At 45.6% G+C, this 27162-nt stretch overlaps 1 protein-coding gene across 1 annotated transcript in view; it reads left to right on the plus strand.

The window, feature by feature from the left end:
- The first annotated feature begins 369 nt into the window (after nt 1-369).
- MMP24 (matrix metallopeptidase 24) overlaps nt 370-27162 on the plus strand; it is a 47606-nt gene continuing 20813 nt past the window's right edge. The window contains exons 1-4 of the mRNA XM_079321291.1: nt 370-552; nt 2915-3063; nt 9273-9389; nt 11075-11379. Coding sequence (XP_079177417.1) covers nt 454-552; nt 2915-3063; nt 9273-9389; nt 11075-11379 — 670 coding nt within the window. The 5' untranslated portion in view covers nt 370-453. The remainder of the gene's footprint in view (nt 553-2914; nt 3064-9272; nt 9390-11074; nt 11380-27162) is intronic.

The raw sequence follows: 27162 nt of genomic DNA on the forward strand, positions 1-27162 counted from the left end.
TCCGCAACCAGGTACCTCTGATATACAGCAGTTCATCTGGGATGGCCTTCCACAAGCTAGAGCTAGTAAGTTTGTGCACGACATAACCCTCCTTCCCTGAGGAATGTCCCTGCTGACTGCCCCTCCAACTGTCCTGCCGTCGCCTACCGGCAGCTGACATCACATTCTCTCCCGGAGATGGTCACCCCGAAGAACAGCTTTTCTTAAAAAAACTTTGCATGTTCCACGCTTTGCAACATGCCGACCGGTCACGACGACCCGCGGCCGCACTCCCCGCGGGGCAGCCCTAGACCGACCAGCAGAGGAATCCATGGATTCCACTGCCCCCCTTCCCTTTCCCCGGTCCTCTTCCCCTCTTCCCCTTCCGGGTAGCCGCGCAGCCGCAGCCGCGGCTCCGCGCCGGAGCACTCGGAACCCCGCCGGTGCCGAGCCAGGCCTGGCCCCGGCGGGGCCATGGCGCGCTGCCCGCCCCGAGCGCTCGGCACGGCGGGGCCGCTGCTGCCGCTGCTCTGCGCGCTGCTCCGCGCCGCCGCCGACACCAGTACCGGACGGGTAGGTCCGCCAGCGGGGCCGGGCGGGGCCGCGGTTGCCACCGGCGTCCTGGGGCCGCGACGTGCGCTGGGTGCCTCGGGGTGGGCAGTAAAGCCAGGCGGGCAGTAGGTCTTCCCCTCCTCCGCCAGTAGCCTTCCATCATCTCCCGCAGGGCCTGTCTGAGCTCGGGTGTGCGGGCACAGTTCCTCCGCCCGCGCCTTGGCAGCTTGGGACCGGCGAGGAAGCAGCCGTGCCCCTCCTGTGTGATCATAAGCATCAGTCTTCGGGGACAGCTTCTCGGACTGGCCGTGTGGCCGTGGTGTGGTGCCCCGTTCCCGCTGCCGCCTTCGAGTGCGGCCGGGAGGGAAGGGAGTACGCGAGAGCAGCCCCGCTCCGACATGTTTTAGTTACTCTGCCCTCGCTGCTCGATGGCAGCTAATGTTGGTTATAATGGAGTGTCCCAGCATTGTTGTGCTTGCCAGGGACCAAAGCAGATGTAACAAATGGTCTTGAGCGGTTTTGCAGCTTGGCTTTGCCTGGAGCCATTGGTGATGTCCATGTTTAGCAGCGCTGTGTGTGCCCTTGGTGAGCTTCGGCGTGCCCAGTCCCATGTTCTCGTGTTGCTTCCCTAACCCGCCCGGAGCACTGCCCCTGGCTCTGGGGCTCCCAACACGAGACCAACGAGGAGCTGCTGGCACAAGGCCAGAGGAGACCACGGAGATGTTCTGAGGGCTGGAGCTCCACTGCTCTGAGCCAGACTGGGAGAGCTGGCTGAAGAAGAGAAGGCTCCAGAGAGACCTCAGAGCCCTTGCCAATCCTGAAGGGGCTCCAAGGGAGCTGGAGGGGGACTGTGGACAAGGGCCTGGAGTGACAGGACAAGGAGAATGGCTTCACACTGCCAGAGGGCAGGGTTAAATGGAATATTGACAAGAAATTTTCCCTGTGAGGGTGGGGAGGCTCTGGCACAGAATGCCCAGAGAAGCTGTGGGTGCCCCTGGATCTCTGGAAGTGTCCCAGACCAGTTTGGAGCAACCAACTAGATAGTGGAAGATGTCCCTGCCCATGGCAGGGGTGTGGAAAGAGATGGGCTTCCAACCCTTCTATGATTCTTTCTCCTGCTTTGAAAGCAAGACCCTTCTCTCTCCCTAATGGCTTCTGACATCTTCTTGTTGCCAGAAAGAAACAAAGATTGTTTTCCCACTTGTGCTTCTCCTGACTTGAGCCCCTTTTCTGCTCATAGCTGCTGTGCTATGTTAAGACAGAACAAATGTTTTCTCTCCCCTTTCACTGAGTGATCATGCTGTCAGTGGGAGAGCAGGTCATGCAGATGATTTATCAGTGGTGAAGACTGTTCTGTGGGTCAGATGGATTGGGAAAGAGTTTATGGGATAAATGCTGGTCTCATAATAATCCTGGTCTAAGAATTTAATCAACATGAAGAGTGAAGCACTAGGGGGTGTGCATGAAAAGCTATGGGAAAAAGTTTTTGAAAACAAGTTTTTATTCTCTTATTATTACTTAATATTCTGGTTTCTTCTCATATCAAAGTGAGGGAGGGGAAGAGAGGAGAGGAAGAAATATCCTGAATAATTGTATATTTTTGAAAATGCTGTCGTTAACATTTTGACAAGTTTAATATGCAGTTTTATCTAGGGCTGCATTTTAGGATGGAGGCAGGAAAAAGGGATGGATCTCCTTGAAGAGAGTTGGCTATTTTCCTGTTCTGGCAGTTTGCTGGTATTAGCTATTGGTTGAGGAAACACCCACCTAATCAGGGTCTTCAGATTTTCTGGGTGTGGTTTTTTTTTGGTTGTTCAATTTTCTGTATGTGTTTTCAGTTCTTTGGGGGTTTTGTTGTTGTTTGTTTGTTTTGGTTCATTTGGGTTTTTTTAGAATTACTGCTGTGCTCATTGCAAGTGCAAAGCTGAACTTGTGTTTTCAGAGATTTAAGCTGTTTTCTTGGAATGATGGCCCAGAGACAGCAGTGGATAGTGGGCAGTGGGCTCTTTGGAGCTTGCTGCTGTGGAGACTGAGGAGTCTCATTATTGCAAGGAGACAGAATGCACAGGAAATCACTGGAACAAGAACAAAGCTTCTTGGACATTTCTGGTGCTCCAAAGGCCTAAGTCTGCCCCAGTTGCTCAGAAGGGATGATGCTCATTTTTAAGTGGCAGGCCTGCCTTGTCATGTCAGGACAGGTGATCCTAAGCTGGGTCTTCATCCCTTCCTAGGAATCAGCTGATGTTACCAAACCTAATAAAAAAATAAGAGATGGCTGGATTTTTTTGGGCTAGTTTGTCACTTCTTCTTTTGAGGAAATATTCTGAACTGTTATGTTGGAAACTTACTGTGGCATCTTACCATCTGTTTCTTTCTTTTTCAGGGTTGGTTAAAAACTTACGGCTACTTACTTCCATCTGACAGCCAAATGTCTCCCTTTCAGTCAGGAAAAGATGTGCAGTCTGCAGTTGCCACTATGCAACAGTTTTATGGAATCCCAGTAACAGGAGTTCTGGACCAGACAACTATTGAGTAAGATTAATATAGGCTGCTTTTGTCTTTCTCTTTCTTAATGTGTTGTCGTATTTCCTGGGTAATTATTCCAGGTGCAAGAAGTCCTCAAAAGGGATAGATTTGCCTGACTGACTGTACCAGAGAAGTCTTGATTATGAAAAGGTGTCTCTAACAAAAAGCTATGGACAATTCCACTTTTCTTTTTGCCAACAGTATTTTTTGTGAGTATGAGGAGAAATTCTTGTTACTATTGTCCTTGGAACACAGATCCCCACTGCTGGTGCACAATCAAAGTGTGAATCTTGTGAGTTTCTGAAAGTGGATGGCATCAAGGGTTTATTTCCATCTCTGTCTGAATTTAGGTTAAATTCTGGCTCCAGAAATGGCTTCTAATCTATTTTTAATTATTTGGATTTGTGTATCTCCATAGATGCTGTTTGTGGAGATCCACAGTTTGAACTGAAGCAAGTTGTTATAGTCTGATGACAGTAGTCAAGGCTACTTAGCTGCCCATAGTTGCCATTTTTTGGACATTGGGTGTTCTCTGCTGTATGTTGACCATGTGTTATTTGTGATCAGAGTTTTGGTAGCTCAGAAACGTTGGTGTAAGTCACTGGTGCTGGAGGGACTTTGTTTTTTAGCCTTCTCTTCAATATGGGCTGCAAAGGGTGGTTTGGAAGTGGCTCCTTGTTTGCTTGTGTAGTGGCTGGATCCATCTGCTATTGGTCTGGGGAGCATCTGCTAACTAAAGCAGAATGCAGAAAATGTCTTCCTAAGGTCTTCTGGGGAAAAAAGCATCTCATGATGAGCAAAAAGAGAAAGCTCCATGGAATTTGCTTAAGCCCTGCCTGATTGTTCCTTTCCCTTGCTACATTAGCAGACCCTTTCAGAGCATGCTCTGCCAGGCTCTTCATCTCTCCTTGTAGGGCACACTGCTGACAAAAGGGACATGGTAGCCCAAAAGAAAGGGCCACAAAGTAACCAAATAATGTAAAGAACAAAGGAGTTTGGTTTTATGCCTTCCGGATTGCAAGAAGAGGGAGAAATAGAAGAAATTAGTGTATTGGACAGGAGGGGATCATCCTGGACTGGGACTACCTCTCCAGTGAACGTAACATTCTCTCCTGTAGCTCACAGGAAGAGCCCCTTGTTCTCCATTGAGGGACAGAGAAAATCCTGTTTGCTTTTCAAATGAGTTGAAAACAAAATGCTTTTTAAAGGGAGGGATTTTCCATGTGAGATCTCTGTGCCATTAATAACATGTTTTGTAGGTGAATGCCAAAACAGAGCCATCGAGCAAGGCTCTGTGTCTGCAGTTGGTGTGTAGAAGCTTGGATTTGGGATGGTGATGTTTTGGAAGGGGATGGGGAAAGATGAGGCTCTGATATTGGGGGGCTAGTTTGGAAAGTTAAGGAGCTGCTTCTTCTGCCTTGTGGGTGATAAGGAAAGGGAGCAAACTGTATGTGGGAATCCTTGCTTTAGTTAGGAAAAGTTTTCCTGAAGGAAACAAAGGTGTTGCTCACATTTTAGTGAGTTTGTGTTTATGGGCAGGGCTTGATCAGTGCATGAATACCCAAAGGCTGATGAGTGAAAAACCTGGATGGGTCACTCTTCTGAAACTCAAGTCTCCAAAAGCTTGAGACCTCAGCTGCAGCCAAACACTGTTGTGCTTCAGAGGCGTGTTGGGTTGCTCTGCCTCCATCTGTCCTGACTCAGTGGGTCCATATGTTATATGGCAGAGTGGAATTTGCCTAAAATTTGCATGAACGGAAAAAGAGGTCCAGATTGCTGTTAGCAGTGAGCCTGTCGTTTGAGCTGGAGGGGCATCTATCTGGGTTGTGTTGGGCTGTCACTTCCTCAGACCTGGCTCTAGAAGCTGAGCAGAAGGAAGAGAGCTGGCAAGGCAGGTTACCTCCAAGGGCTCTGAATTACTCAAGCATTTACTAAGCTGTTGTTTCAGTCTGTGATAGGAGTTTTGAGATTGCAATTAGGAATTTTTCTGTCACTTCTATCAGTATCATAAGTTCTGTCTCTTTAAAGTGACTTTAAGAATCAGAGTTATTTGCACTTCATATGGAAGCCTAAAATTTCTCATCTCCTTTCCTACATAGCCTCAAATTCGAAGCTTGTTTGGTACCCAAGCATGTGGAAGCCACCATGCAGGTGCTGCTAGTGATAGATGGAAAGAAACACCACCACTGGTGATGTTTTTTGGTACCCAAAAGGAGGGCTGAGTGGGGATCCGTTCAGCAGAGGATATGTAGTTTCCTGTAAAGAGAGCAGGAAGAATGCATTAAACAGCCTCCTCAGACCCTGCAACTGATGATGGCTCAGCAAATTTTGTGTCTTCGTGCACCTGGTGGGCTGCACTGTGGTTTTGCTGAGCAGCTGGGCAAGGATATAGTCCAGGAGCTGAACCGAAGCAGTGATTTGTCTTTGTCATGGTCAATCACATGGCTTTGGAAGGAGCCAAGAAATTAACTTCCTTGTGTTGGAAGTGTCTTGTGCTTTGTCTTGAGCCTGTTGTGCAGGTCTCTCACCTTGGGGTGCATCACAGGTGTTTAAAGTTACCACTGCCACCAGTTCCATAGTAGGGGATTAAGAGTTACATCTCTCTTTTTAGGAGAGCCTTGTGAAGGGCCTGGAGCCTGAGCTGGGGAAAGCAGCTGAAGGGACCCCCTGGCATGTCATCTCCTGAGATAAGAAATCCTTTCTTAGAATGATTCATGTTAGAGGAATGTTTACCCCCCCCTACAGAACCTCTATTATCTTTTAGAATTTATATCGGTCTTTAACTTTATAGATGATTGGTCTTTTCTTACCTAAAATCTTAAAGTAATTGGGTAGTTTTCAGCTTAGGATTTTACAGGCTAGTTGTCAATCCTCCATAGCCCTATAAAACCCCCTTGATATGCAATGTATTCGGATTTTGCTAGTGGAACCCTTTGAAGAAATAAAGTTATCTTTGGAACATCTGCAGCAATCCCAAGATCTCATTCCTAGCTAGCTAAGAAGGTCTGCAAGTGAAGATGAATCTCACAAAAGAGCTGTCTGCCTAATCGTTAGGTATTGCTCGCATTTAAAGACCTTGTAGCTGAATCCTGCCTCAAGGTAGCCCGGAGTTCCTACTTGCAATGCACATCTGGGCTTGCTATGGCAGCCGAGGGCAAGAACCATCCCAGCCCTGGCAGCTACAACTGCTTTTGGAAATTGCTTATTTTCTGATGCCAAGCAGCTGGAGGAATGCAATAGTCTGTGCTCAAGTATAAATTATGATGATCCAATGTTACTGGTGTTCCCATTTAAAAATTAAGGAGGGGAGAATCAACCATAAGTATCTGAATCTTGCTTGAAATAATTGTTTTTTCTTGTTTCTGATGTGATGATTTCCCCTGGAACACAGAGGGGGTTATCCAAACTGCTCAGTAGAGAATGATGTCATAAAGCTCAGCTACAGGTAATTAATAGCAGCAAGCTACAGCTTTATGGAGGACTTAGGGGCAGCATGAGTATCAGCAACTCTACCTTGGGAGTTTGGCTCAAGAAGTTCTTGAAGCCCCAAGTGTCAGTATTGCAGCTTCCTCTGGAACAGCCCCATGCCCTATGCCTGTACCTGGAGCTGGCAAAAGGACAGGGAATTTGACTGTTGGAGGGAATTCTCTTTCTGTGGGATCTCTTTGCAGTTCTGGCTTTAATAACAATGGGCTGAGCTGTGTGGGGATGAATTCCTATGGCCAGCTAGGCATAGGGCAAGTGTTGTGAACTTGGCAAGGTGTTCTTACAGGAAACAGATGCCGAGGTGTGAGGTCCTGCTGGTGTGTCAGCACTGCCCTGGACAGCCCCAGTGACTTCTCCTCATATGCAAGCTGGTTTGGTAGTACTGCTGTGTTAATTTTTTGTCTTCTAGATGGTATTAGTAAGGATGAAACAGAAGGTCATTTTCTGACTGTAGTCAGCGCCTGATGATGGTGATGTTCAGAGTACTGGAGTTCCCATGAGCTCAAGAGGTGGAAACCTGATTCACAGTATGGTTTGTGTAAGGTTATGATAAAAACATTGTATCGTAACATGAGTGGAACTGAAAAAAACTCTGAAAACTCAGGAAATATGTGGGAGAATACAGGTGACAGTAAGCTTGAGGTCTCTCTAGGAAAGTGCTAGAAGCAATGCAAAAGAGCACAAATAAAGGATGCTTAGAAAAATACTGTATGTTCAGGTTGAATTGATATTTTTAAAAGCAAGTCTTAGATGTACTGCTTTTCTTTAAAGGTGGCAGCAGTTGTGTGGGCAAGACAGATCGAATTTCCACAGGTTGCCTGGATTTCTGGAAAGATGTGCAGTGCTGATGAATGTGATGTAAGTGGGGAAAACCTATGCTGGCTCTGTATACACAGCTTGGGTTCTTGTCAGGTACAATCTGTTATATAATGTGTATAACAGATCTAGTTTGCTCTGTTGTTGGTGGGGAGATGATGACTGCACTGAAATTCATAAGAAGCAACCAGAATTACATATAGGAGGTGGAATCAGGAAAGGGCTGCATGACTGCCTGAACTGGGAGCAGGTGTTTGTGTTCTGAAAGAGTTTTCTGGTGAGGCACAGTTTCTGTCTGTCTGGTTGGTTTTAATTTAAAAGGTGTTCTGGCAAAAAGTCTTGTAAATTATCTACTGCTGATGGGAGACTCTCCCTTCCTGAGGGTCTGGGGCTAATATTTTTTGGTGAATAACATGTGCTTTGTTTAGGCACAAGCAGGGACTACTTGCCATTGGCTGGCTGCAGTTGATGGAGGAATGTCTACATTTTGAAGGCCAAAAGTTGTCCCCTGGGTGGCCAAGGATGTGGGAGAATATTTACTGCAGAGGAGGAAGAGAATTTGTTGTCCTGTGAGAAATGGGCCAGGACTGACTAGAATGCTTTTCTTGTGTTTAAAGAGGCAGTGGCATGTCCTAAAAAGTGTTCTTAAGGGCTCTGTCTTGTTTGCCTTTGCCATCAGAGTGAGTGGATCAAATGCATGAAATGCTTGAAGAATTCCAGTGGCCGAGGCAGTGCCAGTCTGCTTAGGGGGAGACTGTGGTCAGAGACTGCTTGCCTTATTCCTGGGCTTTGCTCTCCTGTCCTGGGATGCACTGCAAAATCTTAAAGGATATGACTGGGGACCAGTGCCTGTAGTTCCTCAGTCTCTGTCTCCTTCCCCAGTTGTCACATGCAGTGATGGGCAGATTTTTTTCCTCCATAAGCCACTTCTAGCTTCTCTGGAGCATGCCCACATGAGCAAGTGTATTTTGAGGAGCATTCTATTTCTCATTGACTCTCTGTCAGAGAATCATTGAGGTTGAAAGGAATGTCTTGAATTTGTCTACTCCAACCCTCTGCTAAAACAGGAACATCTGGAGCAGGTTGCTCAGGACCATTTCCAGTTGGATTTTGAGTATCTACAAGGATAGAGATTCTGCCACCTCTTTGGGCAACCTCTTGCCAGTTTTTGACCACCTCCAAGTTGCTGTAAAAAAGAAACAGAAGATCTGACTAGGCCGGAGGTCAAGGAGGTAGGGAAGGAGAGGGGACTTCTCTGGTAATACTGCCTGGATCTCTGTGCAAGGGACAGCATTCTTGTTCTTTCAGTTCACTTGGCAATAGAGACTAGAGTTTCCTGCATCATGAGTGACATCAGGAGTCAGGGGTTATGGGGAGAACCTAATGGAATTTGGTGTGTGACCCAGAGACTGGAGGGATCTGCTCTGGTCATTCCAGATGAAAGCCTTAGTTATTATCTGGGAGGCTTGTGTTTGCACTTGTTCAGTTTTACTTAGTGAGGTATGAGTTGGACTTTTTTTCAGTGGCACAGGGCCACTTTACCAAATGTCAAGAGGATCCAGTAGGTGATAGGTGAGGTGATAGGGCATACCTACCTGCAATTTTGATTTGCGTCTCTTGTGGCATTATCATCATTAAGCTCTTGTCAAGCGTAGGGACTAGCTGATCTGGAATCTATGTTTCCACAAGGAAAAATGAACCAGTTTTGGTGTGCTGAGGTGTGTGGATTGACAGCAGAGGTGGGTAGTATGGCCCTGTGCAAAGGATAAACCTAGAGGGAAGACTTGAACCCTTCTTGGGGGCAGCACTGGCCATATCTCAGAGGTCGTCCAGTCATCCCTTGACTTCTTTGGAATCTCTTTTCCAAACTCTCTGTAGCTTGTTGTTTTTGTTTTTTCTTCCTTTACTTGCAGGTGGATGAAGAAGCCTCGGTGTGGAGTTCCAGATCATCCCCATCTACGTCGCAGCCGGAGGAAAAAGCGGTATGCACTCACTGGCCAGAAGTGGAGACAGAAGCACATAACCTACAGGTACAGCCCCCTCCATCCCCCTTTTTGGTGGAGAAAAATGGTCTGTACTAGTTTGGCATGCAGAATTTGTAAGTACTTTTACCCAGAAACTGGATGCTCCCTGTAATGTCTAACCCAGGCTTTCATTCTCAGAATGTGGTGGAGGAGAATGCTGTGAAAGCACTGGAGTAACTGAAGAGTCTGTTATCAATTACAAAATAACCGATCAGTAAAAGCACCTAAATTGTTGCCATCAGTTGTGTAATTTTGGAAGAAAAATCTTAGTAAAAGGCCCTTTTTCTTCTATTAGAAATCTAAGGCTCTAGCCTTTAGATCATGTGCCACCTTTAACAGACCATTAAAGCAGAAGGAACATCACTGTTTGGGGACAAGGTGCTTCCTCCTTCTACTGATTTGCCACATTTCTTTTTGCAGAGGTTTTATTTCTGCTCCTGTAGTAGAGCCCTTGCTTTTATCCAGACTTAGGCCAGCTGAGGTTACGCCAGCTGGGGTGAGCTGCAGGTGTCAAGGGAGTGTTGCAGGGGGGCAGTTGTTTCCCAGAGATGTGTTCTGAGTCAATCAGGCTGTGAATTTTTGAAAGACAGTTGCTGAAAGATGGACAGTGGAGGTTTCTGGCAATAAGAATGTCACTTCAAATTAAATTAACCCACCCTCTAGTTGAAATTAACAACGTTTTAAAAATTTTGGATGGGGAAAGGAGACTGCAAAGGAGTGAAAATTAGAGATGTACTCATTAAGGGGAAGATCTGGGTAATACTAAGACAGAAAATCTGTGGTGAAGAGGTAGAAATGTGAGTGACCAGCATGGAGAAGGTGCCAGAATGTGTAGGAAAGGATATGATGGTGTGAGGGGAAAGAGGATCAGGGACTGGGGCCCTCTGTCACTTCTGCCAAGAATTCTGAGGAAGGACGAGGATGCTTCAAGTGACAGTGAGGGACTGCAGGGACTGGGAGGAGAGACTTGTTCTGGGGACTAGTTCAAATTGAGCCCGCTTCATTAAAGACTGAAAATTGTTCCCATGACATAGATACTTCATATTCCCCAAGTCAAGTTTAAGAGATCATGAGGCTATTACATGCACATGCACAAAATACCTCAAGAACAGCATTTTTAACCACAGATTTAGAATTATGGATCATTTATGTGTCGTTAAATGCCCCTTACTCTCCCCTTTTTTGTATCTTTAGCTGCCGTGGCCTGGACTGCACAAAACTGACAAATCCATCACTCTTACGAATTCTAAAATTTTTTAAGTAGTTCAGAAATGAAGCAGTTCACATAAGTAAGGTTGTGTAGTTTACTGGAAGTTTGTTTCTCAAAATGAATTTTAGTGGTTGAGTGTTTTCATGTAGTAGAGTCCATTTTAGCATAACCTTAGACAAAATCTGAAGTAATTTACATTTTTTTAAAAAATTTACTCAGCTGTCTACAACCAGATTTGAAAGGTTTGTAGAAAGTGATCCAAAATCAACCAAAGCATTATCAAGCTTCTTGTTAATAAATGTAGACTTCAGATCAGGGTGGTAGTTCTGTTGGTAACTTCTTTGTAACAGCAAAACTTTGCATGCACAGCGTACTGTCTGCAAAAAATTTCCCTTTGGAAGTTGAAACTGTGTGGCCATAGAATGATAAGTCTCAAATGTGTTCTGCAAATTGAAACATTCCTTTTTTCTCATTCCCACAGTGTACACAACTACACTCCCAAGGTTGGTGAGATTGATACAAGGAGAGCCATTCGTCAGGCCTTTGATGTTTGGCAGAGAGTGACACCACTTACCTTTGAAGAGGTCCCTTACCATGAAATTAAAAATGACAGAAAGGAGGCAGATATTATGATATTTTTTGCTTCTGGTTTCCATGGAGACAGTTCTCCCTTTGATGGAGAAGGTGGATTCCTGGCTCATGCTTACTTTCCTGGACCGGGAATTGGAGGTGACACTCACTTTGACTCAGATGAGCCATGGACCCTGGGAAATTCTAATCATGATGGTAAGAGTGTAGGTCATCTTTCCCAGCAAGGTTAAGTTGGATACAGACATGCTGATGGGCTTTCAACTAGAAAGCATTTGCTTGGTGGAGCTATAACCTCCCATACAGTGGTTCAGATGCTTTCTAAATATGTATTCTATCTTAAATGGGAAAAGAATATTATTAGTTTGTTTGTGGCTGTGCATGGTGTGAATTTTAGGAACAGAGGAGTGTATCTGCTGGCTTCTTACATATATCAAGATTTGCGCCTTAATTGCTAGAAAAACCACAACTCTGGGAGGGAAAAGTTGAACAAAAAATACTTTCCAAGGGCAATTAAAGTTAGTTGTGAAGGTGAATAGAAAGTTGAAAGTGAAGACATTTGAATGTCAATTTGTTTTGATCCATATTTGTTTTATTACACTCTGGAATTCCTTATCCTGTCAGAGTTTGGGGCTGGCTGACTAGTTAAGGGAGACTGATGATTGGGACAACTGTTTTAGTCTTATTAAACATGAAGAGTATCTTCATTTTATAGCTTTATCTTTCTGTCTAAAGACAATGAGCCCTTTCTCCTCTGTTTTCAAACATTTGATTGAGGATAGTGATGCCTTGTAAAATGTTTAGGCTGATAATCAGAATTTCACAGTGGCCTCAAAAAATATCTCTTCAGTTTTCAAAGTTCTAATGGTTTGGGTTTTGTCTTTCAGCCTTTATGGATTCAAAGTCATGTTTTGATATTTTAATAAGGATTAAAAGTTTACTTGGACTGTAAATATGTCTTGATTTTTAAACTGCATAAAAACAGTGGTGTTGTGCCTGTGATACCTAAGGACATATGGAGAGGTGATGTCTTTCATTAGACCAATGAGTGCAGTTTGAAAAGCAGAAAAGCTTTCAGGCACACAAGCCACTTTCAAGCCTGGCCTAAAGGTGGCAGCTTGTTTTCAGGATGGATTTCAAATGGGGAAAATCCCTCAGAGTTGTGAGTCAGTGTCAGATCATCTTTAACAGGAAATGGAGCTGTCAGGTTCAGCGAGGGAGTGCGAATTTCTAGGAAAGCAGAAATGATGCGATACTTGTCTTTGTAGGAAAAAAGAAGTAATGTTTCTTGGCATACTTAAATGGCTAGAGGAGGTGTAGACTGAGAAAGAGAGAGGTGGGGTGTGGAGAGGGGAAGGGTATGGAGACTGTGGGAAGTTATAGTGTGACCAAGAAGCAGCGTTTTGCTATCTTGAAATGTTAGGAATTTTTATTCCGAGGTTTGTGGCTGGAGGTCTCCCTCCAGGAGTAGGAGTGACAGACAGTTGGAGGCTGAGTGGTTACCTTGTGAGAGTTGCAACCAAGTGTGTTTGTGTATGTCAGTGCTCTGTGCCGCTTCAGTCTGCTCTCAGTGGTCATTTGAGCTCACTGTGGGAGTGTGGGAGGCCCAGGCATTGGTTATGACTTCCTGGGAAAGCCCGTGTATGAGACGTGGGAGTGCTGGTGTCTGGGATAGAATGTCCTTACAGGGAAGGAGAACGGAAGGTTTTGACAAGTGTTACTTGTCTTTTTCTATTCTCATTTTCTCCACAAAACACTCCCTTTTGAGATAAGCTTAGCAAGATTGGGAGCCAGCTTAAAGACTGTCAGAAAGACTGCAGAAAATTTTCAATTTTTTAATAGGATGTTCTGCCATAGGTGATCACTTCTTTGAGGATTTCTTTTGATGCAGTTTTTAGGATGGTGTTTGAGAGCAATGCATATGAGTGGAGCGTCTCTCTTTTCATAAAATCTATTTTTGTGCTATTCTTATCCATGTGGCTCTTTCAAAGACATGATGTATTTCTGTTCTGTGCTGAGTGAGTTCTCAAAGGTCATTAATTGGTATTTGAGGGGCTGGTGTGCACTTTGTGTAAGAATTGATAGAAGAATTGAGATTTCCTTTTCAGAGGTTGTCACCTATGTATTTGCTTTAAGATTGATGTGCTGCATAGACTCGGCTGCCCAGGCTCTTTTAAAAAGTCGCCAGTGAGGATGTTGAGAATGGTGGGGTTGTATTTGACCCTTCCATGTGGGGGAAGTGTTGATGATACAAGGGGAATTTGATGTTTTGAGGGTGACAGGGGTAAGGCTGTAGTCAGAGCATTATAGATGTATTGTGTGGGAATTTGGTTTAGCCTGCATCCTTATCTTTGGTGTGCAATTGTGAAGGTGTCCTGCCTCCTCACTGGATGATCCAGGCCTCTTTAGGAAGGGGTTTCCTTCTGTTTCACTATTCCTTGTCACTGGAGCGCTCTCTAGCTTCAAGTTCTCACCTCTGAAATGTTCTATTTGAAATGCTTTTAGCAAGGCTTGAAGAGTTTCTTTATGGTCAGAGGTTTCTTGCTCAGTTCACTGTTGATTTTCATTGAAAATGAGGTATTAATGGCAACAATATCATCTGTTTAACAGGAAGTGTTTCTTCAAACATGGCCTTGCTTGTCCTTAGGATAGGATTTTTATTGTGACTACAGAGTCGATCAGTCCGGAATTGGCCCTACCAGTAAATCATTAGCAAAGCTCTCATTTATTCATGTGCAAAAGAGGAACTGGTTTGGCCATTCAGGATCTGTTCAATGATTATAAGAGCTTTGAAATAAGACTGAAGTAACAGTGGTATCTTCACATCAACCCACAAAATATCACAGTGTAAAATACTCCGCTCCTGACAAGAATGTATTAGTTGAAGGGAAAATTTGAGCCATCTGCTCTGGATCTCTCTTAGCCTCACAGTTGTGAAGGTAGATCTCTTGTCACAGTGCAGAGTGCTGAAACTGGTAATTGGTCCTTAGAATATTTTGATGCCCTCTCACCCATATAGTTTTATTACAATTATTCCAGTCTGATCTGAAGCTTTGTGCAGAGGTCCAGTCCCTCTGTGTTTGGATGCAGCTGTCACCTCACAGAAGAGCTGCTTTGCAGTCTTCACTAGCAGTACAAATTATATGGGTAAAAATGAAACATTTCATATGAAATTTCATCCACTCAGGAAAAATAAGAAAGTTTGGAGCAGATCTTTCTATGCAAACAACCATCTCCAGTTTGTACACAGAGAATGCGGTGTTTCCTGTTTATGAAAGCTTCTGTCTTGTAAAGATGCCTTGTGGTAATCCACTGGGGTTATTGGCAACTTTATCATCCCAGCTAGGGTATAGTTAGTTGTACTTGATATACTCATTATCATTTTGCATTGTCATTAATGTACTGACTTAGCCCTTGTGGACAGCATGGCCACTACCATGTCCCTTGAATTTTTTTGTATTTAATATTCTGTTTTCTTCTGCTGTGAAGAATGATCCCTGCATAGGTTTTCAAAGTGAATGCAAAATTTCCTTTTCCCTGGATATTACTTACAGTTCCACTCAGGCATTTGGTTTCTTTAGCCAAGTAAGACTGCACTTTCAGTTTATAGTTGCTGATTTATCCTCATAATTGTACTGCCTTCTCTGGAATTCTCATAAGCAGGCTGTGGAAGATTAATTTAAATAATCTTACTATGAGGATGGGCAAAACCAGATACGAGGTTGAACTCCTGGAGCAGCTCGTATTAACTGGGATCATGGGATTCAAAAAATGTCGTATCCCATTTGTTTTCTGGTGATAATGATGATGAGAGCAGCTGGAAAAATGGAGCAGAACATTAGAGTTTGGAGGAACCAAGGCAGATCAGAGAAGTGATGCAGCACACAAGAGGGGGAGTATTTAGAGATAAATCAGCTACACAACCACACATGAGGAGCAGCTGGCATGGTCACAGTGTTGGGGGCTGCTGTAGGGTTTTTTCTGAAAGGTGCTCTTCAGTGGGAATGAAAGCAGCTGTTGGCCTTTAGGTGGTCCCACACTCGTTAGGCTTTGGTGCCTGGCACATGGAGGCAGGGGAAGCTGTTTGGAGTCCCTGTCTTTCAGCAGGACCTGTAGTGCAGCTACTCCCTGGCCACAGGGCCCCTCTTGGCTGCTCAGGTGCAGCATTTGGTCAGTGCAGACTCAGTGTCCCAGCTGCTGGTTCTATCAGAAGGAGCACCAGACTTTCCTCTCCTTTCTTGAAGTTTTGGATATTTTTTTCTTGAAATGTGCTATAGAAAGGGCGAAGCAGGCTTTGAACTTCCCATCTCAAAACTTGAAACACTGACATGTTCCTCTGGGAGCTAAAGCCTGAAAGGGGGTGAACAGACTTGGCAGTGCTGGGATTTCTCTCCCTTGGCACCTCATTTGGCTCAAGCATAGAGGTGATGCATGAAGTACATAATTAACTGGCCAAATTAAGTGTTCACCAGCCTTTATATGGATAATTATAGATGTATGTAACTCCAAAAACAAGTTGAAAAGGAATCCTGAGTGGCTGAAACTTAGCTCTGTCAGTTTAAATATCCACATGACATGTAACAGCTCTTACACATCTCTGACAATTCAAACATTTATTTAATTACAGAAAGTAAATTTTTATCTCCAGTTTAACATTACAAAGAGTATTAATAATAATCCCAGGCAAATCTCCCTCCTGGTGTTTTAAAAGCAAAAATACATTGCTGTTATGCATGTTGCTAACACCATACCACTAAATCTATGGTGTCTGTCAGCCTCCTGCAAGTAGATTAGAGAATCTTTTTAATAGTAAAGTGAGGTAAGACCATACGCTGCCAGGGATCACCGGATTTTTTTTCTTTCACCGTGCCCAGAGTTGATCTCTAAGACCCTCCCTGTCATCTGTTGTCATGTAGCATTGCAGGTAGGAGTGTGCCCAGGGCAGCCACTGCAGCTCCTTTAGGAAACACCCGCAGCTGAGGATTTATTTTTGTGCACCAGATCCAGTGTGGCTCAGCTTCACATCATATGATCATTGTACAGATTACAGGCTTTACCTTTCAGCGCCTCTCTGCCACACCTGTACCAAGTTTTCTCTGTAAATGTAGGATGACCACTGTGGTAGCTTTTTAGATGTTGGCAAGAAATGCTGAGCTTTGCTAACACCAAATAAACAAATTTTATACTTGTTCCAAGTGTGTGTGTCCCCCACAGATCCCAGCAGGTTCCTGCAGAGGCTTCTTTGGAAAGCTTCCTGTTCAGCTTCTAAAAGAAAGCCAGCCAAAAATAATGCCAGCATTTGGAAGACACTGGCAGAAACAGTATGGGAGATGAGATTTCACAGATCATCTTTATTTAATTCAGTGCTTATTCGGTCCAGAGCTTCTGTAGAAGAGGAAAAGGGCTTGCACCACCTTTGGGAAGGTTCTGTCATCCACAGAGGAGAACTGGACAGCTTTTTACCTGTGATTCTAGCATAAGGAATAGCATTGTTTCAGTGGACATCTACCTGAACAGCAAAGCAAGCACTGCCATCTGAAAATGGCAGGTGTTCAAGGAGTCTGAGCAGCTTCTTCAGGACAGCCAAATGTTGTCTAGGCTGACGAATGTGAATATTCAGCAAGGATCTCAAGGAGAAAATTTTGATTGGGTGTCCTGGTTTGAAAGGACAGGTGTCTGCCAGTAAGGGCAGAAGTTTCCCTTTGGAATAGAGACTTTGGTTCCATTCCCCTCCCAAATATTATAATTGTTTGAATCAAGGACTCTGAGGCAGAGATAAGGGGGTGGGAATAACAGCTCTTTTACTAATATATCTAACTGTACAAGCAGAAAACAGTAACAGTTAAAATTGCTAACAGAATGGAGTAGATAACTCGGTGTCAGTCCCTTTAGATGCAAGCACACTGTTTCTGTGCTTAGTCCACAGTCCGGATCTGCCGAGGGCAGACGGGAACGGAGGCAGAAGGGGGTGGGGCGGCAGTGGCCATACCGGTCTCGGGCGGGAACGGGCTGGAGCGGCGGCTCCTTGCTCACCGTGTGTGTCCGGGTGATCAGCTGTGTCCGCAGAGGCAGGAGGCTGGAACGGGGCAGATGCAGGGCAGGTGATCACAGAGGGTCTGGCTCTCCTGTGCTCCGGCCGCGTGGGCTGACGATCGTGGGCGTCCTCCTCCGAGCTCGCCAGAAACACGAGTCCCCTCCCGGAAGCCTCAGAGGCCCCTCCGGGAGCCGTTCCCACCCACCCCTTTTGTCTGGACTCATCAGAGACCCTGGGTGTAGCCCGGCCAGCTCCATTGGCATGATAATGGGAAAAATTCTTTCAATTGCCACAGTAACAGAAAAACACTCAACCCCCAACATTATCCACCCCGAATTTTTTCCATGCCAACATGCTACATCATATTGAAACCTTTAAATCATATACATACATGTAGTTACAGGCATAGTATCATAGATAGTTCACCCTAGAACAAGGTCCCCTTGGGGTATGCATTGGGTCTCTCCATCCTTTTGCATCACCCACCAAGTGCAACCTGGTCCTTGAGCGAAAACCATCCCACGAACAGGATTGTCTTTGCTGGAAGCAGAGTTCACCCAGACAGTTTTCCCTAACATGCCTCTCAGGTGTACCACTGGAACCTTATCTCCATCTGCTGCTCCCATGGGCTCTGATTGGGCAGGGCCTGCTCGGTTAGTGGAACCTCGGGTATTCACTAACCATGTGGCCTTTGGTAGATTGATCTCCCAGTTCTTGAAAGTCCCCCCACCAAGTGCCTTTAAGGTGGTTTTAAGCAGACCATTGCACCGTTCGACTTTCCCAGCCACTGGTGCATGGTAGGGAATATGGTACACCCACTCGATGCCATGTTCTTTAGCCCAGGTGTTTATAAGGCTATTTTTGAAATTAGTCCCATTGTCTGACTCAATTCTTTCAGGGGTACCATGCCTCCAGAGGACTTGTTTTTCCAGGCCCAGGATAGTGTTCCGAGCAGTGGCGTGGGGCACAGGGTAGGTCTCCAGCCATCCGGTGGTGGCTTCCACCATGGTCAGCACGTAGCGCTTGCCGTGGCGAGTCTGAGGCAGTGTGATATAGTCAATCTGCCAGGCCTCTCTATACTTATATTTGGACCATCGCCCCCAATACCAGAGGGGCTTCACCCGCTTGGCCTGTTTGATGGCAGCGCAAGTGTCACAGTCATGAATAACCTGAGAGATGCTGTCCATGGTCAGATCCACCCCTCGGTCTCGTGCCCACTTATAGGTGGCGTCTCTGCCCTGATGGCCTGAAGCATCGTGGGCCCATCGAGCCAGGAACAGTTCTCCCTTGTGTTCCCAATCTAAGTCTATCTTTGAGACCTCTATCTGTGCAGCCTGATCTACCTGCTTGTTGTGCCTATGTTCTTCATTAGCCCGACTCTTGGGAACATGGGCATCCACATGACGGACTTTCACGGGGAGCTTCTCTACCCGAGTGGCAATGTCTTTCCACTCATCAGCAGCCCAGATTGGTTTTCCTCACGTTGCCAGTCAGCCTTTTTCCACCTTTCCAGCCAACCCCACAGAGCATTGGCTACCATCCACGAATCAGTGTAAAGGTAGAGCTTTGGCCATTTCTCTCTCTCAGCAATGTCCAAGGCCAGCTGAACAGCTTTGAGTTCAGCAAGTTGACTCGATACACCTTCTCCTTCGGTAGCTTGTGCAACCTGTCGTGTGGGGCTCAATACGGCAGCTTTCCACTTCTGGTTCATCCCCACAATGCGGCAGGAACCGTCGGTGAAAAGGGCGTAGTGTGTTTCATCTGCTGGCAGCTGGTTGTACGGTGGAGCTTCTTCAGCCCGGGTCCCTTGCTTCTGCTCCTCTTCATCAGCGAGACCAAAATCTTCACCTTCTGGCCAGTTCGTAATTATCTCCAAAATCCCAAGGCGATTCGGGTTGCCAATACGGGCGCGCTGCGTGATGAGGGCAATCCACTTTCTCCATGTGGCGTCGGTGGCGTGGTGGGTAGAGGGAACCTTTCCTTTGAACATCCACCCCAGCACTGGCAGTTGGGGTGCCAGGAGAAGCTGTGCTTCTGTGCCAATCACCTCTGAGGCAGCTTGAACTCCCTCATAGGCAGCCAAGATTTCCTTCTCTGTGGGAGTGTAGTTGGCTTCAGATCCTTTGTAGCTTCTGCTCCAGATTCCCAGGGGTCGGCCTTGGGTCTCACCAGGCACCTTCTGCCAAAGGCTCCAGGACAGACCATGGTTCCCAGCTGCAGAGTAGAGCACATTCTTTGTCTCTGGTCCTGTCCTGACTGGGCCAAGGGCCACTGCATGAGCGATTTCCTGTTTGATCTGGGCAAAGGCTTGCTGTTGTTCAGGGCCCCAATGGAAATCGTTCTTCTTGCAAGTGACCTGGTAGAGAGGGCTCACAATCTGGCTGTACTCAGGGACGTGCATTCTCCAAAAGCCGATAGCACCTAGAAAAGCTTGTGTCTCCTTCTTGCTTGTTGGTGGAGACACTGCAGTGATCTTATTGATGACCTCAGTGGGAATCTGGCGCCGTCCATCCTGCCACTTCACTCCCAGAAACTGGATCTCTCGGGCAGGTCCTTTGACTTTGCTCTTTTTAATGGCGAAACCGGCTCCCAGCAAAATCTGGATGATCTTCTCTCCTTTCTCAAATACCTCCATTGCTGTGTTCCCCCACACAATGATGTCATCGATGTACTGCAAATGTTCTGGAGCCTCACCCTTCTTCAGTGCAGCCTGGATCAGTCCGTGGCAGATGGTGGGGCTGTGGTTCCACCCCTGGGGCAGTCGGTTCCAGGTGTACTGCACGCCTCTCCAGGTGAAAGCAAACTGAGACCTGCACTCTGCTGCCAAAGGAATGGAGAAAAATGCATTGGCAATGTCAATGGTGGCATACCACCTTGCTGCCTTGGACTCCAGCTCGTACTGGAGTTCCAGCATGTCCGGCACGGCAGCGCTCAGCGGTGGAGTCACTTCATTCAATGCCCGATAGTCCACAGTCAGTCTCCATTCTCCATCAGATTTCTGCACAGGCCAGATAGGACTGTTGAAGGGTGAGTGGCTCTTGCTGACCACCTCTTGACTCTCTAGATCACGGATCATTTTGTGGATGGGGATCACAGCATCTCGATTTGTCCGGTACTGCCGGCGGTGCACTGTCATGGTGGCAATTGGCACCTGTTGCTCTGTCACTTTCAGGAGTCCTACTGCAGAGGGGTTTTCTGACAGTCCAGGCAAGGTGTTCAACTGCTTAATGCTCTCTGTCTCTACAGTAGCTATTCCAAAAGCCCACCTGAACCCCTTTGGGTCTTTGTAGTAGCCGTTCCTGAGGAAGTCTATGCCTAGAATGCACGGTGCCCCTGGGCCAGTTACAATTGGATGTTTCTGCCACCCCTTCCCTGTCAGGCTAATCTCAGCTTCCAGCAAAGTGAATTCCTGTGATCCCCCCGTCACCCCAACAATGGAAACAGGTACCTTCCCCACATGTTCTGATGGTATCAGGGTGCATTGTGAACCAGTATCAACTAGCACTTTATGTTTCTGTGGCTTTGATGTGCCAGGCCATCGCACCCACACCATCCAATAAATCCTGTCATCCCATGCCTGTCCCTGGCTAGAGGCAGGGCCCCTCTAGACCTGGTTATTATTTCTTTCCTGGGCATACATAGTGGAGGTTCCTTCCAGGGGATCTGACAGAACATCCTCCTTGCTGTAATACCCTGCACCTTGCTTGTGGGAGGTTGAGGCTACCTTCATTTTAGTGCGGTTCCCTCGGTTAGCATTTCCCTCCCTGAGCTGACGCACCCGTGCTGCCAGGACAGAAGTGGGTTTCCCATCCCATTTTCCCATGTCTTCCCCATGGTCTCGCAGGAAAAACCACAGGTCAGCTCGTGAGGTGTAGCCTCTCTCCCTAGCTGAGGGACGTGAAGCTCTGACTTGGGGGCCTGTGACTCGTACTGGTGTTGTGCTGATCTTCCTCACCTCCTCAATTCTCTCCATCATCTCCTCCCTCATATCCCTCATCCTATCTTCGACCTGTTGGAGGTCCCTGGCCACGGCAGAGACATTAGCCTGCATTGGGCCATTCATCATGCTCTCGAAATTTCTGAGTTTGTTGGCAACAGAACACACTGTCTCTGGATGGTTATCAGCATTAATCATTGCTATGTAGGTGGTATATTGAGATGGACCCAAGGTTGCCAAGTTCCATAACATCTGCCCTGTGTACTTGACCTTGTCAGGGTCATTGTCATGCTGTCCATCCCTCCCAAAGAGTACCTCTAATACTGCTGTCTCTCTCAGCTGCTGGACCCTCGAGGGTCTTCCAGCACACCCTACGGTGGTGCTCCTGCATTCTCTCTCTGTGTACAGATTTCTCTCTCACACTCATTAAAAGCCGGTCCCAGAGGGAAAGGAGGCCTTGCTCCCTTACGAATATCTGGTCCACACCTGAATCCTGGGCCAAAGATCCCAAATTCCTGGCCTCAGTTCCATCCAGTTGTACACCTGTTCCCGTAAGGTCCCAGACCCGGAGTAACCAAGTTGTAAAAGGCTCACGGCCCCGCCGAGCAATGTCTTTACGCAGGTTACGGAGACTATCGTATGAGAGGGACTCGGTGACAATCTCAACCTCTGGCTCCCTTGCTGGTTGTGAGGACCCTCCTTGCTGATCCCCATTATCTAAATGCCTCATTTTCATCTTAGATTTCCTAGTTTCCACAGGAGCAACTGCTGCTGGCTGTGGCTGCTCCTGTGATCCAGCTGGAACTTGGACAGATACAACATCTACGGGTTCCACTGCAGCACCATCTGACTCTCCCTCTTTAGGGCAGGGGGAGGGTTTCTCACCAGCTGGAGAAAAATACTCCTTCATCATCTGGCTATGCTCTTTCAACATCTGGCTATGCTCTTTCAGCATTTAGCCTATGTCCTTCACTAGAGCCCCCACCCACTCTGGGTGGCTCATTTCTGCAGTGGGCTGTGGGGCAGGGTTAGGCTCTGGGGCAGCATTCCTAGTCCCTGGGGCAGAGGCAGGTTCTGGGGCAGCATCCCTAGTCCCTGGGGCAGAGGCAGGTTCTGGGGCAGCATCTCTAGTCCCTGGGGCAGATTCTGGGGCAACATCCCTAGTCCCTGGGGCAGAGGCAGGTTCTGGGGCAGCATCCCTAGTCCCTGGGGCAGGTATCAGAGTTGTCGTCCAAGCCAATATTCCCTTGTTTCTGAATGCTAAGTAAAACAGGCCTATCAGCAACACCAGCCACTGTATAATAACAGTGGCAATTAAAACAGATCTGAAATCCTTGAGAACCAGTGGGGTAGCCTCAAAAAACTGGGTGATGGGTTGGGAGAAAATTTCCCTTGCACTCATTACCTCACAGTAAGTACCATTACTGAAATAGACCCAGAAACACACAGAGTTAGAGTACGATAGCTCCGGATCCATGCAACCGCTTCCCAGAAAAAATTAAAAACCATGAATTCCTGACATAATCAATCCACCAAACTAATCGGATAATAGCTACAGTAACTTTGGTGAGGGGGCCCAAATTCAAATATGGGCTTGCAAATGGGAGGGAGATGGCTGTGACCACATGGAACACAAACCAGATTAAACCAGACAACATATTGCTACTTAAGAGAGCTGTTATTCCTGTCTTAAGTCTCAACTCAGTGCCCTCTGCCCCACGTTGGGCGCCAAAATCTGTCCTGGTTTGAAAGGACAGGTGTCTGCCAGTAAGGGCAGAAGTTTCCCTTTGGAATAGAGACTTTGGTTCCACTCCCCCCCCAAGTATTATAATTGTTTGAATCAAGGACTCTGAGGCAGAGATAAGGGGGTGGGAATAACAGCTCTTTTACTATTATATCTAAATGTACAAGCAGAAAACAATAACAGTTAAAATTGCTAACATAACAGAATAGATAACTCGGTGTCAGTCCCTTTAGATGCAAGCACACTGTTTCTGTGCTTAGTCCACAGTCCGGATCTGCCGAGGGCAGACGGGAACGGAGGCAGGAGGGGGTGGGGTGGCAGTGGCCAAGCTGGTCTCGGGCCGGAACGGGCTGGAGCGGCGGCTCCTCGCTCACCGTGTGTGTCTGGGTGATCAGCTGTGTCCGCAGAGGCAGGAGGCTGGAACGGGGCAGATGCAGGGCAGGTGATCGCAGAGGGTCTGGCTCTCCTGTGCTCCGGCCGCGTGGGCTGACGATCGTGGGCGTCCTCCTCCGAGCTCGCCGGAAACACGAGTCCCCTCCCGGAAGCCTCAGAGGCCCCTCCGGGAGCCGTTCCCACCCACCCCTTTTGTCTGGACTCATCAGAGACCCTAGGTGTAGCCTGGCCAGCTCCATTGGCATGATAATGGGAAAAATTCTTTCAGTTGACACAGTAATAGAAAAACACTCAACCCCCAACATTGGGGTAGCTAATTTTGGAGTTTACTGACAACCTGTTTGGGGGAATGCAGACAGAATTGGAGTTCCAGGAACTTAAAAGCAAATTGTAGTGACTTCTTATGGCAGCTGAGCCATAACAAGGTATTCAGCTCATAAATTTTCTGTTTCTATCAGCTAGTTGCCTTCTATAAGCAGAACTGATTAATATTGAAATCTTTCATGAGGGAAGACCAGTGATGCTCACAGGTGCACGTATAGGCAATATTTTTTGCCAGTTGTTTGATCCTTTTGAAGAACCAGCTCCAACTGTTCCTTTTTTTTTTTCTTTTTCATGCCTTAATGTACAAGGTTTCTGGAGCATTGACTAGACTAATAAACATAGGATGTTTATTTTAGAATCCTACAAACATAGAATGTATGTTAGAATATCCAACAGATTCCGTGATATTAAAGAGGATGTATCAGTAGGTTTGGCTTTTTCTAGGTAAAGACTAGTCATGCAATTATTCATTATCAAAAACTTCCAGGTGTTTCCAGTCACTTTGGAAACATTGCTGGCTAAACATTATTTATCCTATTTGTCTTGTTTGATTACAGTTGTGATATTTTATGTGGAGGGAGGGAACTAAAACAAATGCAGAGTATCCAGCTGTTGCTTTCTTTTTGTCTTTGATATTTGTACTGCCATCCATTTTCCTAGGTTGACTCTCTACTCTGCTCCCCACTTACCTGATTTATGCAAGTGCAGGGCCTGCTTGGAAAAGAAAATGCACCTTAACCCCTGTACCTTCACCCAGCAAATTGCCAGAAATTGTAGTCTTTTCTCCTTGATTAATTCCTGTTTCCTCTGTGTGTTGCCTTGCTTTATCTCATTTCTTTCTTCTTTTCTATTTTACCACTTTTCTCATGTTCATTTTCTATGGAAGTACTAAGAGCAATCTACAGAGTGTGAATACAATGAGTAACTCACAACAGGGAGCATGTGTAATTTTTGTGCTGTTTGGTTGCTAAGTCGATTTTAAATTTACTTTCTTTGATTTCTCAGATACAGAATATCTCCACATATGAAGAGTTTTGTTCTAACAAATGGCATTTTGAACGCATCATTATTTTTCAGGCTTTTGACACTGTTGTTGGAAATGAGCGTTAGCATTTTCCAGAGCAAAAACCAGAGCTGCTTTGAAGTTAAGTCTTGTGTCCCTTAACACAGAAGACCTGGAAGACTTTCATATACATGTTGGAAGTCAAGTGGGGCAAAAATTGTATTAAAATTTCAATTTATTCTCTCAGGCCTTTTGATGATACATCACCAGGTCAGTGAGCTGCTGCTCAGTACTTTGTGCATTGCAGATCAGTTCAGTGTTTAATCTCTAGGACAGACCTACTTAACACTGGTTTCATCCTGTAGCTGCTAGGAGAGAGATTGATTCCCCTAAGCCAGAGCTCTCTCACATCCTTTGCTAATGTTGAATGGATTTGATATAGATACATGATTTCAAGACAGCTGGCCACAGTAAAAAGAAATCAAATCAGGCAACTTAAATCAGCAACAGTTTGAGATTACACCCCTGTCCTGTCAACCTAAAGGAGAAGAGAGGAAGCCCATCAGCACACAGGGAGGATTTCTGTCTTCAGATTCTCTTCTCCACCCCTGGACAGCCTCTCTGTAAGTAGTGCTTTCTTTTGGTGTATTTGCTGTCATTCTGCAAACAGCAGTTGGCTTCACAATGCAGGCTGGATTTTAAAGCTTTGCATTGCAAGTTACTGATTACAGCTGAAATTCATTAATAGGGTTAATCTCCAAGTTCCAAATTTTCAAAACACTGTACTTGTAACAAGTACCTGATAGTACTTGTCAATACACTGGATGTTACAGTGTTCTTTAAAGAAAAATGTTATCCCATTGCATTTGTTAGTAATCATTCAATACACAGAGTATGAATATAGTTACATAGGTGTTTGGACTGATTTATAAATAATGAAAGTAAAGTATTTTACTTCTTTTCACAGAGAATTAAATACTCTGGGATTCACAGGAAAGAGCCAGTAAGGATCAAAATGATAATGTTGGCCTTAAAAAGGAAGAAAAGACCCAAACAACTGTAAAAAAAAAAACAGGTCATGAGAATCAAGGTGAGCCAAAAAATATCTTTTTATCACTGTCCTTTTGTAAAGCAGAAACTGATGGTGTGACATGAGCTAAAACAGAGCAGTGTCTTTAATAAACTTGCAGCAGTCCACTTGCTGAAGGGGGGAGGAAAAAAACAGCAAACCATCATGAGAAAAAAAAAAGAAAAATTGAGGAATTCTTGAAAAGAGTTTACAGGTCATCGCAGAGAGAGGGAAAATGGCATCCAATACTCGGGATTTTGACATCACACTCAAACAGCAAACTTGGGAATTGCCTAAATTACTTTTTTCTTTCATGTTTCTGGAGGAGAGCTCACTGTTTCAAAACAGTTTGAGTAGTATTGCTTTCTCTATACAAATCCATCAATACTATGACTCTGAGGGGGAGATCTCTTCCATCCCAACTCTTTTGTGTCTCAAGGCTACTCAATCTTTACAGCCTCATCAGGAACATATGTGTCAGGGGAGCACAAATATAGAAAGTTTCCTTTTCTAGAGAACACTCTTGCTGTGGCCCAGAGCTGCTCTCATAGCTTCCAGAATAACACTTGCTCTATTGCCAGCAACAGGAATTAAATATCATTTAACCCGATGGGCAGGAAAGGATTCCAAATATCACAGACTGGATTGTCCACACTGACTGTGCCAAGACCTGGGGTTTTTTTGTTACCTTCCAGTGTTTCCACACAGCTGGGTCAGGACTGAATTCTGTCAGTAGACCCTGCTGTATATAAATAGCTTTAAAATACAAACAGTAGCTTTTTTTCAAGGCTGATGGACTGGAAGTCATATCTACATTTTTTGTGTTTCTATTATTTTTTTTTCTTTACTGCTTTACTGTCTGTTTTACCAAATTCCCTGCTGGTACAGGCAAATAATAACTTTCATTTTTGAATTATTTGTAATTATTTGACAATGAATTGTTTATGGAATTACAACCTACATTTGTGAAAAGTGGAGTCAGTTTTTCAGCAGAACACTGTTACTCCAGTGTCAGGCTGCTAAGCTAACTGAAATGGCACAACTGCCCCTCTTTCTGGATGCCCACTTGTCAGTTTTGGTCTCACCATTCCAGACCATTAGTTTGTATTTTTTCTTTGAGTTTCTACAGGAGGTTGTCCTCATAGTGCCCTCTGTGCATGTCAGATAAAGCATAGCTTGCCCTATTAGTAAAGTGTATAACACAGCTACCAGCCCTGATTTGCACTCTGCCTTTTGGGCAGTAAAGGCAAATTACCTTTCATGTTGGTAACATAATGTGGTTCTTTGTCCTTCTGCAATCCCTTGGTCTCGTGGGGATCAGTTTAACAAGGCTGTGGTACAGTTGTTGTTAAAGCTGCAGATCACTCCTTTCTCCAGGGAAGTCGTTTAGACACTAAATTAGTTTTCATTAATTCCTTAAGAAGCAACATAATGTTCATTGCTATATGTCACAATAAGTACTTATGAACTAAGTAAC

This window comes from Erithacus rubecula, assembly GCF_903797595.1.
Source record: "Erithacus rubecula genome assembly, chromosome: 18".
Taxonomy (NCBI): domain Eukaryota; kingdom Metazoa; phylum Chordata; class Aves; order Passeriformes; family Muscicapidae; genus Erithacus; species Erithacus rubecula.